We start from the raw sequence: 12,976 nt of genomic DNA, 5'->3' as shown, positions 1-12,976 counted from the left end.
TTTGGTCATAGCTCAGTCAACAATGGAGATGTTGTTGTTCATCTGGCTCAAGCTTCTCTGCTTTCATCTGTATTTGTGGTGAGATTGACTCTTTTGGAGGAGATGTTGTAAAAAAAAGCGTAAAGGTTTAACTGTACGACGAGCATGTTGGAGATGTCGTAGTTGTTATTGTTCTCGGTAATGTTCCTGTTCTGTCATCCGTCCGTCCGGACGGACCCCGCCCACGTCACCCGCTCGTGGAACGGACCCGCCCGTGTCACCCATGTCTACATCACTCGCTCGCTATGCGGCGTTTGCGCGCTGCGCGCCCCTGCTCACAGGACGAATCCTGCTCTCCCCCACGCCGCCCCCGCTGCGCACCCCTGCTCGCGAGACGGATCTCGCCCTCCCCCGCGCCGCCCCCGCTCATACTCGCGTCTCCCGTTGCGGCCACGCTCCATCCGCTTGCCAGGCCCTACCGAGGTCCGTGCTGCCGACAAGCTCCACACCGGCAACCTTCGCGACACTCCGTAGCATCGAGCTCCATGTCAGCGTCGAGTTCCGCGTCGACGAGCCTCCATTTTCGTCCAAGCAGCAAGTAAATGTTGCGCTTGAAAGCGCATGTTGCAAGCGTCTGTTTCAAGTGTTTCAGATATTTTAAAGGTATCTTGCAAGTGTTTCATATGGATGTTGCAAAAATAGATCGAGATGTTTCATATGTTGCAATGGTTGTACACGTATGTTGCAAGCTTTTGTTCCTAATATTTTGTCTGTTTTTTCAGACGTATATTGCAAGTGTGTTTATCTGGATGTTGCATATGTTTCATATATATGTTTGCAAGTGTTTTTATATGGATGTTGCGTATATTTTTTAATGGTTTCAAGTGTTGTCATGTGTTTTTGCAAGTATTTTAGATGCGTGTTTCAAGTATTTCATCAAGCGTTGCATCTGAATATTTCAAAAGCAAATAAAGTGTTGCATCTCTATCCTTGCCTTCAGCTGCCTTGCCTCGTTGTCTCCTCATCCCCCGGTGCTGGCTAGGCATCCGTCGCATCCTCCATCTCTTCTGCATGCTGATGATGTTCAGGCCGGTGTGGACCCACATGAGGGCGTCAAAAATGACCGGCGTCCGGACGTACGGGCCCGGTTTGTTTTTGTCATCGACGGGATGACTCAACCTTGAATAGTTTTTTTAACATTATCTAAAAAATTGCTATTTAGGGTTTTTAGCAGATTGAACTCAGAACTCTGCCATCCGTGCAAGTGTCAGATTAACAACGCTGACTTGGTCATTCCATCATTGTATGCAACATGCATAGCTCCTTGCCGGTCACCATGCCACGCTACAGAAACTCGCGCGCCTGAAAACGCGGCCAGAGGTCGTTACCAAATAACGGTCATGACACACCCACCGCTCCCGACCCGCGGAACGGGAGCCCCGGAAAGAGCTCCTCGTCGCCTAGGAGCTCGCTCCACCCAAGAAACGGTGCGCAGAGCGGCAGGTCAGGCTCCTCCCCCGTCCGCGTGCGACCGCGCGCGACGTCTTGGTGATCGATGGCGTACCATCGGAAGCAGGGCATCCAGCGGTCGGCCACGTTCGTGGAGGACCACCGCCAGACGTCGTCGGGCGGCTCCGCGTCGCCGGCCATCGCGTCCCCGCGCGCCACGCGGTTCGCGGACGACAGCCGCCGCCCCGCCCGCTCCTCTCGCCTGGCCGCGCAGGCCATGGTGGCCTCGTCCGCCGCTCGCGCGGACCTAACGCTGCCTTCCTTCGGCGAGCGCTTCCCGGCCGCCTCGGCGGCGGCGGCGTCCCAGTGCGACGCCGAGCCGAGTAGCCCGGTGCAGGTGCGCTCCGTTCTCCCCTCCTTCCTTGCACTCGTCTCCTAGGATCACCTGTGCCTCTGAACTCTGATCAAGAATTGCCGACGCCGTTGCTCCAATCAAACTGAAAAACTTGTGCCATTTTGCAATTCCAAGTAATTGTTCTTGTGCAAACAAGATCACACACTGTCCCTGAACGATCTGCTTGTTCAACAATTGTAGGACCCAGTCACCCAGCTCTACACATCGACAACGAGCCTAAACGACGAGGGGCCGAAGTACGACATCGAGCTATCCAAGAAAGACCACAAGAAGCATGGGTTCTGGGCGCTCGTGGCTCAGAAAGCCAAAGTCATGCTCGACGAAAACGGCACACCACGCGCTCAGACTCAGGTAAAGAACCAACTCTGAAACCAAAAGGGGACGGACCATCAGGCGCATTCACGTGATCCTTTTGCCAGTTCATTACATGCTGCGTGTTCGTCCACTTCAGTTTTAACTTTCCCATGGAAATTTCCAGACCTCTGAATCTCGCTGGTCCTACGATCGGGTCGGAAGCTCGGAGAGCCAGAGCCCCACGTCACGGAGAGGATCGTTGGAAGGGAAGCTAGACATCGGAGGGAAGATCAAGGACGTTCTTGAAGTGAGTTCACTGATAAATAAATTCCACAGTTTCAGGCTTTCAGTGCGCACATTTCAGCCCTTGTTTAGTTCCAGGAATTTGGATTTTGGGGTTACTGTAGCACGTTCGTTTTTATTTGGCAAATAGTGTTTAAACATGGACTAATTAGGCTCAAAACGTTCGTCTCGCAATTTCCCACCAAACTGTGCAATTAGTTTTTCTTTTCGTCTACATTTAATGCTCCATGCACAGGCCGCAAACATTCGATGTGACAGGTACCGTAGCAATTTTTTGGAAATTGGGGTGGAACTAAACAAGGGCTCATTTGTTAACATTCTTGCCTGATGAATGAGACATCGTTTGGTTGCAGCAGGAGGGCCAGGCGGTGGCCGACAGCACAACGTCCGGCGGCACCCACGGCGGTGTCGTGGCTGCCCGGAAGCTGCAGATCAGGAGGAAGGCGTGCAGCATGGACTTCCGGGCGGCGAACCTGACCCCGGCCAGCCCCGACATGTCGCCGATGCTGGCCGACACGGAGTCGCCTCAGATCAAGGCCTCTCGCGACGTAAGGTGCCCTCCCGTTTTGCGCGGTAGCCATTAGGAGGAGGATGCTGCGACCCATTAGGAGGAGGATGCTGCGACCGCTAGTTTTAGTTTCTTTGCCGCGACGACGACGACGACGACGTTAGAAGCGCGCAATACTGTCTGCCGCCTGCGAATACGAAAGAAGAGCTCCCACATTGGCATGTGCATGTGCCCCTCAGGTAGCGAACGCCATGGCCGCCAAGGTGAAGCTGCTGCAGCGGGAGCTCAAGACGTTGAAGGCCGACCTGGCCTTCTCCAAGGAGCGGTGCGCGCAGCTGGAGGAGGAGAATCGGCTGCTCCGGGACGGCAACCACGACGCCGACGCCGACGAGGACCTGGTACGTGCCCGATCGGCCGGCCTCTGCAACCAGTCGGCAAACGTAATGGTGAGGTGAAAGTGAAATGCTCACATCCCATTCCTGCCGTCGCTCGTGTTACTGTCACAGATACGGCAGCAGCTGGAGACGCTGCTCGCGGAGAAGGCGCGGCTGGCGCACGAGAACACGGTGTACGCCCGCGAGAACTGGTTCCTGCGGGAGATCGTCGAGTACCACCAGCTCAACATGCAGGACGTCGTCAACCTTGACGACGACGACATCGAGGAAGAAGATGATTACGACGTTGACGCCGACGATGACGAGGATGCGGAGCTGGAGGCTGAGCAGCACCACGATCGCCGCAAGTCCCTGCCGTCCCAGATTGTGATGGAGGAAGAGGAGCACCAGGCGGCCGATCCGGGCACCGAACCGCAGTCGCCCTCTCGGCACACAGAGTCGCCGCGAATGCTGAGCACCAACAGCGGCGGCGGCGGCGGCGGCGGCGGCACCCCTGACCATGAATCGCCGCGGATCCTGAACACGAACAGCGGCGGCGGCACCCCTGGCAACGAATCGCCGCGGATGCTGAACAGCGGCGGCGGCGGCGGCACCCCTGACCACGAATCGCCGCGGATGCTGAACACGGACAGCGGCGGCACTCCTGACCACGAATCGCCGCGGATGATGAACACGAACAGCGACGGCACCCCTGGCCACGAATCGCCGCGGGTGCTGAACACAAACAGCGGCGTCGGAATTGTTGCTAGCGAATCCCCTAGGATGCTGAGCACAAACAGCGGCGGCAACACAAACGAGTCGCCCCGGAGCTTCAAAGATGATGGTTCTTCATCAGAAACGACGAGGGACGGGTGACGGTTCTTCGTCTCTGATTTGTCATTGTGTTTTTATTGAATGTAAATTCTAATTCACCTGATCAGGGTGAAAATAAAGAAACTACTGTTGATCAAATATTCTTCTTTCAGATTGGGATTTCTCGCTTATATCTAGTGACCAAATATTCTTCTTTCGGATGAGTGATTGCTTCGCTTTACTCCCAAGTTTTCTCGCATATTTAGGGCCTCTTTGGCACGGCTTATGCCGGCTTCGGCTTCATCTATTTTGCGCAAATCGATGTACTGTAGCGTGAAGCCGTTTTGTAAGCCGGGGTTAAAATGAACTATAAGCCGGAAAAAGCCAGTTTTTCTGACTTCACCGGTGAAGCCGTTTTGATGAGCCGTGCCAAAGGAGGCTTTACTAAAAAAAAGTTTTCCTCGCTTATTGTGCTCTTCACCACATCTGATCCACTGGCATTTCCTAGATGACAAGTCCCATCTGAAACTTGTTTAATTAGAGTGAATATTCTTAGTATATCATTCAGATCAACCCCGTTTGGATCCACCATGGACAGATCAAAATATATGAGAGAAGGAGAGAGATAAAAAAAAAATCCATGTGTTTTTTTTTTGTGCTAAAACACATTCGTGTTGTATAGCATTTCTGAAATATATACATACAAAAGTCAAAACAACTGCAAAATGTATTTTTCTTGTTCATGGATCTGCTCCAGAGGCGGAAAGAAATGTTGTACACAATTGACAAAGGATTTGGCTTTGTTCAGTTAAACAGATGCCATACAGATTATTCCGAACTGTTGATATTTCAAAGCAAAACAATTAAACCTTGATTCCCATTGTACAGGAAACTAAAGAGCAGTACTTCTGTGCTTTTGAAAGAGGTTCGTCAACATCCAGAAAAGTTTGAGGTTGATCAATACCCTGCAGAAATGTGCATAACAATTTCATTCAGTGATCATGTATTACATTTAGCCTACCCCAACTTGTCTGGGACTTAAAGGCTTTGTTGTTGTTGTTGTTGTTGTTGATCATGTATTACATTATAGACAATGCTAACAAACAACTAAAGTGAGCACCATCCCAAAACTGGTTACAAAGGAAAATAAGTTAGAGGAGGTCCACAGGACATCACAAGATCTTACCAGCAGAAGACAAATACAATAAATCACAAATCAAGTGCATGATCATCCATGTTTTGGATAAATGCTTCATCTACTAATAATAGCTAAGCTTTATTTTTGTGCTTTTCCCCTTATCTAACAATAGCATAGAGGCTACTAATAGAGGGTTATAAGAATAAAGGGGATAGGGGAGCTTGTAGAAAAAGAAGAGGAAAAGGATATAATACAATGTCAACGAACTATTCATCCAGTTTCTTGTCTTGTCTATTTAATACTGCATAGACCCCTGGACATACATATAAATGGCCAAACAGACAGCCCAGCTCGAGTCCGATTAGGAACGTCATGAGGGAGGAGGTGGGCCCTGCCGTGCCCGCCCATGGGCATACCCGACGGCCTAGGCATGGCACGGCCAGCTACTATGCCGTACCAGACCAGCCCAAGGCATTGCACAACCCGGAAGGCTTCCAACAGCCCGTCACCTCTCCACTCCACCCTGTTGTTTTCGGCATCGCCTCTCCACCCTGCCACTCTTCAGCCCCTTCTTTGCCATGGAGATGGTGCAGGTGGTATCCTGTGAGTGGGAGTGTGAGAGAGAAATGAGAGAGGCAAGATAAACGCGAGGCTCTTGGAGTCCTAGAGTTTGGAGTTGTATGGATAACGATATGAGAGGTTGATATGGGAGAGATATTTTTTAGCTCGTTATTGGAGCGTGCACAAAAAGTCAGACGGGCCAGGCCATGCTTGGATCGGCCAAAATAGCAGGGCCTTGTACCGACCTATTTGGCCTGGCCCATCTGGGCATCTATAGACATACACAATAATGATACAAGGGCTGAAAATCATCTCTTGACAGGATCTATTACATCCAGTCAATCTCATGGTAATTTTGCAACATCAGTCTTGATGTTTCAGAGATCTAACTATGTTTCTCTAACATTCTAACATGATATGCTTGAAAAGGAGTACTACTGCAACCGAAACAGCCTGAGGCTTTCCAATTCTCATTGAGATCACAGAGAAGTCGCCAATCGACACTCGAGAGTGCCATGGAATTGCCCAATTTCCACCACTAGATTAAATCGTCTCCTCAGACAACAGGCGGGAGTGATTTATAATCTAACCAAGCCCCAAATCGAGTCCAAATCCTATTTTAGTGAATAAATACAGTGCGCCACCCAAACCCAAATATTGAGGCAAACAGGAAGAAAAGAAAGGTGAAAGCAGCCATAAGCTGAATAATTTTTGTTAAGAGATAGTAGTTTTGAATATGCACTCTTCCTTGGGTTGATGGGTTCTCTCTTCGTGGCAGAGAGGTAAGTAGCTTAACTACAGTCTACTATACACTTCAAAGCAGATTACTGATATGGAATGGAAATAACCTGGGGGCTCTCCCATTTCCATAATTCCATTGCACTGACCAAAGAAGTTTGGATTCAGAGTACCAACAAATTCAGAACATGCAAACCATTTTGACCACTAGGACTAGGATCAATCGCCCCCTCACTCCTCTATCCTCGGGCCACAAGAGAGTTAAATTCCTAACCTAACCCAGCCCCAAACCACGAATTCCAAATGGAACCCAAACCCTATAATCATCCCGCAGCAACGCACCACGAATTCCACCATAGTCACGCACCCCAGGAGGCCGACACCCAAGGGGAATCCTAGCAAAAATCCATGGAGATCAGAACCAAGAGACCACACATCCACACCTAGTTGCCGGAGGACTGCTCCATGAGCTTCTTGTCGCGGCGCTCCATGGCGACGTCCCACATATCGTTCCCGATGTGCTTCGGCTGCATACACACAGAATAAAACCAGCAGCGCGCGTCAACACGGAGTAGGATTCGAATCGAGAGGGGGTGGGGGTGGGGGGGGGGGGGGGGGGGGGGGGGGGGGGCAACTTGGGCGTACCCTGCCGTGCGCGGCCTTGTGGATGAAATACTGGGCGTTGCCCATGATGCAGAGCATGCCGCCGATGATTCCCAGCGGAAGGACGGCCTCGAGCCAGTGCAGCCGCGCCATTGGATAAGCCGGATGCGGAGTAGGGGGCGACGGAGGTCGACGGCGGCGGCGAGATCTCCGAAGAGGGGCAGGTGGGTCGGGGCGGTCGCGGCGTCAGCCAATGGACACACAGAGCGAGAGAGAGAGAGAGAGAGAGATGCCTTTGGGTGGATGAGAAGGTGTGGGCCGGGCTTTTCGGATTCTCGGAGTGGGCGGCACCTCATGGTGGGCATTGGCTTACTGTGGTTTTTTTTTTTGTTTGGGCCTCCGTGTATCGCCATTTTCCTGATGGGCTGAATCGTTTCCAGTAGGCGCTGTTTGAAAATCTGGGCGCCCACGGCAACACAATGGGCCGTTTGAGGGCCTGTATATATTGTATTGGAGCAAAGAAAGAAAAAATTCCATTTTATCTCCATGAACTATCCTCGAAGCCATTCATTTTATCTCCCCGACCCTGTTATAAGAGGTTTTTAAAGGCGGATTTGTCTTTTTCTTTTTTTATTTATTTTAGTTAAATATTTGAAAAATCATAGTAAATCATAAAATGAAAAATCTAATTTTTATGGACTCCACATAAGTGCATCTATACAGTGAATATATAATATGGTATGCTTTAGTACAAAATTTTTGTTGTATCTTTAGATCTATGATTTTCTATAATTAATTCAAAGCTTGAGTTTCTATAGTTCAATTGTGGTGAATTTTTTATGGTGGACTAACTATTATGTGATTGAACTGTAGTAAAAATTTCATGCTCATTGGATCATGTATAACTAAGTTATAGATTTATTATTTTTATGCTTGTTAAATAGTTTTAAAATAGTTAAAAGTGTGTAAAAATAGAAACGAGCATGAAAAAATTACTACAGTTAAATCATATAATAATTAGACCACCATAAAAATTTCACCACAATTAGCCTATAGAACTGCAGCTATGGATTAATTACAGAAAAGCATAGATCTAAAGCTACATCAAAAACTTTGTACTAAAGCATACCATATTATATGTTTACTGTGTAAATCTACTCATGTGGAGTCTTCAAAAAAATTTCCATTTTATATTTTTTTTGTGATTTACTATGATTTTTCAAATATTTAGCCAAAATAAATAAAAAAGACAAAAGACAAAACCGTCTTTGAAAACCACCTATAACAGAGTCAGGGAGGTAAAATGAACGGTTTTAAAAGTTGAGGAAGGTGGTTTACCCGGTTTTCGAGTTCATGGAGAAAAACTAAACTTTGAGGATAGTTTAGGGAGGTAAAATTGACTTTTTCCACGAAGAAATGAACTACTCCTAATTTCTTGTTGATGTTTTTCAATCTCTTTACACCCTGGATTCCCCATCTTAATAACTTCATATACATATCTCTCTACCTGACTAGTCTTTTTTTAGGCAACTCTACCTGACTAGTCTTGCCGAGCTTGCTTGTCCTGGCAAACGAACAAGTAGTAGAAAGATATTGGGAAAACTGTCTCTGTTCTCTGTAAGCCTGTTCGGTTGGCTGTATCGTATCGTTGCTGGTTCGTGAAAAAGTACTGCTGATCGGTTTGTGCGAGAAAAAAATAATATTCTGACTGAAAATTTACAATCGTTTACGACAAGGCACAGCCAGATAAACAGGAGTTATGTCCCGGGCAAGGAAGTTCCTACACATCGAAGGGCTCCGACAGCGACCGCCGTGACCATTCGATCGTGCGAATATGTTGCGATCAGCGTCGACGTCGTCCTGGAATTCACGCGGCGGAAAAAAAGAAAAGGCCCAAAGGAAATGGCTGGTGTCGCCGTGGGACAAAACAAGCAGACGTGGCTGCGTTTGTCGTGGAATCCGGTGTGCCTAGGGGTGGGGATCCGGTGGGTGACAGGGCCGCCCGGATTTGTGCCAAAAGTCCTCAAAATATTGCTGCTTTAGATTGTCTCCAACAAGAAATTTATATAAACATCTAAATCAAAAATGGGTAGCAAATGATTTAAAATCAGTCTCTTACAGAGTATGTATACGGGAGACCTATTTTAGATTGTCTGAGAGGCACAATCCAAATATGAGCATCTTTTCTGGAAACCCATTTACAGAAATGATTCTTTTTTGGATTTGGTCGTTGGAGAAGATGCCAACTATGTATTGAACATTTTACCTGTAGCAGTACTCAGAAGACGAATGGGTCTTGACACAGGGGCGGAGGGGGAGAGGGAGAGGGACCGCCGGGTGGGAGAGAACATAGAACACAGGCGGAGGCGGGGATGGCGCTTTTGTCTTGGGTCAGGCGACCTTTTCAGTTTTCATCACCCGGCCGTGACCGTGGGCGTCGCAGGCGGCGTACGGCGCCGGGGACAAGAGCACAAGGCTCCGACGTTTTTTTTAACTCCTTTTTCTACTGCATATTGTAGCTGTACCTGTACGCTGAGTTTACAGAGGCTACCACTGCTTGCCTACTTGGATTAAAACAAAAGGTCAGTCTCCAGGCGCCATGGATCCACCGTTTCTTCTGACCTCACTGTCTCACTTTTTTTTTTTGCCTGCTGGACCGTAAACCGAGCGCCGTATCTTCCTCGCCAACCGCTGAACGGCATCAAACACTGGCCCCGCCTCACCGGTTGCCCACTCAACGTGCCCCCGCACGGGCCGACGGGCGCACCGCACCTACCCCCCAACATGCGCTGCCGCGCGCGGACGTACTACGTGGTCGCCCCCGCACCCCAGCAGGCAGCACTGGAGCAGAGCATCCAATGCCCCAGGCAGGCCCAGCCCAAGCCTTCTTCACCGAGCGCGCACGCTGATGACACGCAGACGCAGGCGGCGGCACGAGCCGCATGCACGGCATGGCTCGCCCCCGCGGAAAGGCGAGCGAGCACGTGTGCGGTGTGGCGACGACACCATCACCGCGCGAACGTGCGCGCGCGGCGCGGTGGGGTGGGGATGGGCGGATGCCGGATGGCGTCGGTCTCGGCTGGGAAAGAAAACAAATCCCGGCGGCAGGGCAGAGGCAGCAGCTAGCGCATGCATGTGCGTGTCCCCCGTTTCCGATGTACGGTCGCCGTTTTAGAAAATCGCCGAGGGGGAGGGGGGGGGGGGGGGTGCAGGCGCTTGTCATGGCGCCTTGTCCATCGCCGCGCACACGTGTTGATGGGGGCGCGGCGATTCTCCGTGCGCCCTCTCGCCTCTCTGCTCTCGGCGTCCACGAGTTGTCGCCAATGGTTATATGTCCAAGGGGTTTACCGGTTTGGTCAACCAGCAACCTCGATGCAAATATTTTTTGTCCCCTCGTGGTTTATTCAGTCAGATTAGCACTGTCTTGTGGTTAGATTCATTTAAAAAAATCGACTGTCTCTTTTAAGCTGGATATAAATTGAAAATCTCTGATTAGAGTTTGTTTGAATGCACTTATATTAGATCTTCTTTTGGATGCACACCTTAAATCCTTAATTCACGTATGTTAGAATGCATTAGGATGTATTTTGAATTAAGTTACATCTAAAGCTACTCCAACACACATGTATTGTGATGAATTGTGGTAGTCTCATCAGGATTCATATGCAGCATGAACCACCAAAGTTTATACAATATTCCCCCCCCCCCCCCTTCCACAACATAGGTTTCAAAGATCCATCCTTAGTAAAATTTCTCTAATTTTGAACGAGTTTGTAGAACATTAAATTCACGTATATGACCTCAAATAAATTCATGAAATATATTCGTGGTGAACTAATTAGTTTGATGTTGTAGATGTTGATCTTTTTTATACATTTTGAGAGGTTGGATAGATTTGCTTTTAAGATAAAACTAAGGCGGCAAAGAGTTAAAAAAGAGGTACTTAAAAAAGCTTAGTATAAATAAAACTAAATCAGGTGTGAGAAAAAAATGACAAAATAAGCTATTTTGGTTAGTCACGCATAGTGGTGAACCAAGCACTCCACATGGACCGTCTCCACTCTCACACTTACTCTACTTCCTCCTCTCCTTCCTTGTTCTCTTCTCCTACTCTCTCTCTCTCTCTCTCTCTCTCTCTCTCTCTCTCTCTCTCTCTCTCTCTCTCCTTGTTCCTCTCCTTGTTCATGTCAAAGATTGCTAAGGAGGTTCTACGCATGGGTTATACAACTGCAGGGGATAGAGCTCTTCCTTGTTTGATCCACCCTGGCCACAAAAATAAGAGATGTGAAACCACCTAGCGTATAGAGATAGTATATCTAGTGTGGTGATACAAATATATCGTAGATAATGTCATCTTTATTAGCATGCCACCATTAAATATCAACCTGCTATCTAGCAACACATGGCATTTTTGTCACTATCTTAGTTGTGTGGTAACATGACCAGGACTTCAATTAACTAGCACAACACAAATATGGTTGTAGAGTGTTGTCGGAAGATTTAGCCCCGACAATACGTAGCAACTAACCGTGTAAGATGAATCGAATGATAGCACACGAGACACAATGTGTATACTGGTTTGGGCACATGTGAGGTGCCTTACGTCCAGTTTAAAGGTGGATCTTTGTATTCGTATGCTCGGTTACAGGGGCTGTTGCTCCTAGCTACGTAGTAGATGGGGTGAAAGAGAATGAGTTGGGATCTCGATTGTGAGGCCCCTACTTCCTCTTATATAGCCTGAGGGAGTAGGGTTACAATGAGGGTGATCGCGTAACAGATTGGTTTCCTAGTTTGTTACATGAAATGTATACTAGATTGATCCTACGCTATCGTCCAGATACGGTGGCTTCGAATATTCTTGAGGTGCCTTGATCTTCAAGTTGATCGACTACGTCCTTCGTGAGCTTCCTCTGTCGTGGTCGCTAGCCCAATAACTGGGCGTAGTCAAATATACAGGGGTTGCGGGTACCCCTGGCCCATATATCCGACAAGCGTGTTTGGGACCGCGTTTTCTGCGATGGCGGCCAAAACAAGCGAAGAATCACACCAAACACCCCGTGGCATGAGCGGTTTTTTTCGCCGCAAACGGTATCCGCACCGCGAAAATGAACTGAAAGACGCGTTTCTCGTGCCGCGGTGGGACGGCCACGGTACGCATACCGCATCACGCAGTCCGCAGACGCCGTCCCAAACACGTCTGTAGCCCATAGTCAACTCTAGTAACACGAGACCCATCAAATATCGACAAAGACATGTACACAAAATGTCTCTTGTTTTATCATTGTAACAACTTGTCCTATTGTTGGAGTTGTATTATAGCATGCCACATGTACGGTTGCCTATAATTACCATGACAATTATTGATGATGTATCTTGTCCCTTCCAAACAAAAAATGGTTACAGTATGTTATCTATGCATCACTATGCATAGGAGAAAGTTTTAGAAAAGTATGAGCTAGCCGAATAATTACACTCTCGAAAGCGAACATAAATCATGTTCTATGTTAAAATGTTACCAATATATATAAAACTCACAAGACATTTTATTTTTATTACATAGGAAAAACTTAATGATGCATATTATATATATTACATGGATTTATATGCCACCCATATGTATTGTATCAACAATTGATTAACTTTATTCCTATCACGTAGCCAGTGGAATAATGGAGCATAGTATGCTAACCTTTGTATTCTACTAGAGCTCTACCGTACACTTCAAGAAAAGATGCGGACACACCGAGCCATCAGCCATGTGGCGTATATAGCCCTTGCAGGGGGTGTTTGGTTGTCCTTTT

General features: G+C 48.2%; 1 protein-coding gene across 2 annotated transcripts; it reads left to right on the top strand.

Moving 5' to 3' along the window:
• Positions 1 to 1,416: 1,416 nt before the first annotated feature.
• On the top strand, positions 1,417 to 4,316 carry LOC136518741 (uncharacterized). 2 transcript variants are annotated; one of them, XM_066512432.1, is made up of 6 exons: positions 1,417 to 1,825; positions 2,024 to 2,194; positions 2,322 to 2,444; positions 2,797 to 2,988; positions 3,188 to 3,346; positions 3,455 to 4,316. In XM_066512432.1, exons 1-6 carry the CDS (start codon positions 1,535 to 1,537, stop codon positions 4,196 to 4,198), a joined length of 1,680 nt encoding a protein of 559 aa, XP_066368529.1. In that variant the 5' UTR covers positions 1,417 to 1,534; the 3' UTR covers positions 4,199 to 4,316. The 2 variants fall into 2 exon arrangements, with proteins under 2 accessions (XP_066368529.1, XP_066368528.1); XM_066512431.1 differs by having other exon boundaries at positions 2,794 to 2,988.
• The last annotated feature ends 8,660 nt before the right edge of the window (positions 4,317 to 12,976 follow it).

The sequence above is a fragment of the Miscanthus floridulus genome, chromosome 17, assembly GCF_019320115.1.
Source record: "Miscanthus floridulus cultivar M001 chromosome 17, ASM1932011v1, whole genome shotgun sequence".
Taxonomy (NCBI): Eukaryota; Viridiplantae; Streptophyta; class Magnoliopsida; order Poales; family Poaceae; genus Miscanthus; species Miscanthus floridulus.
Note: the sequence above shows the minus strand (reverse complement) of the source record. Positions and strands in the feature narration are given on the sequence as shown.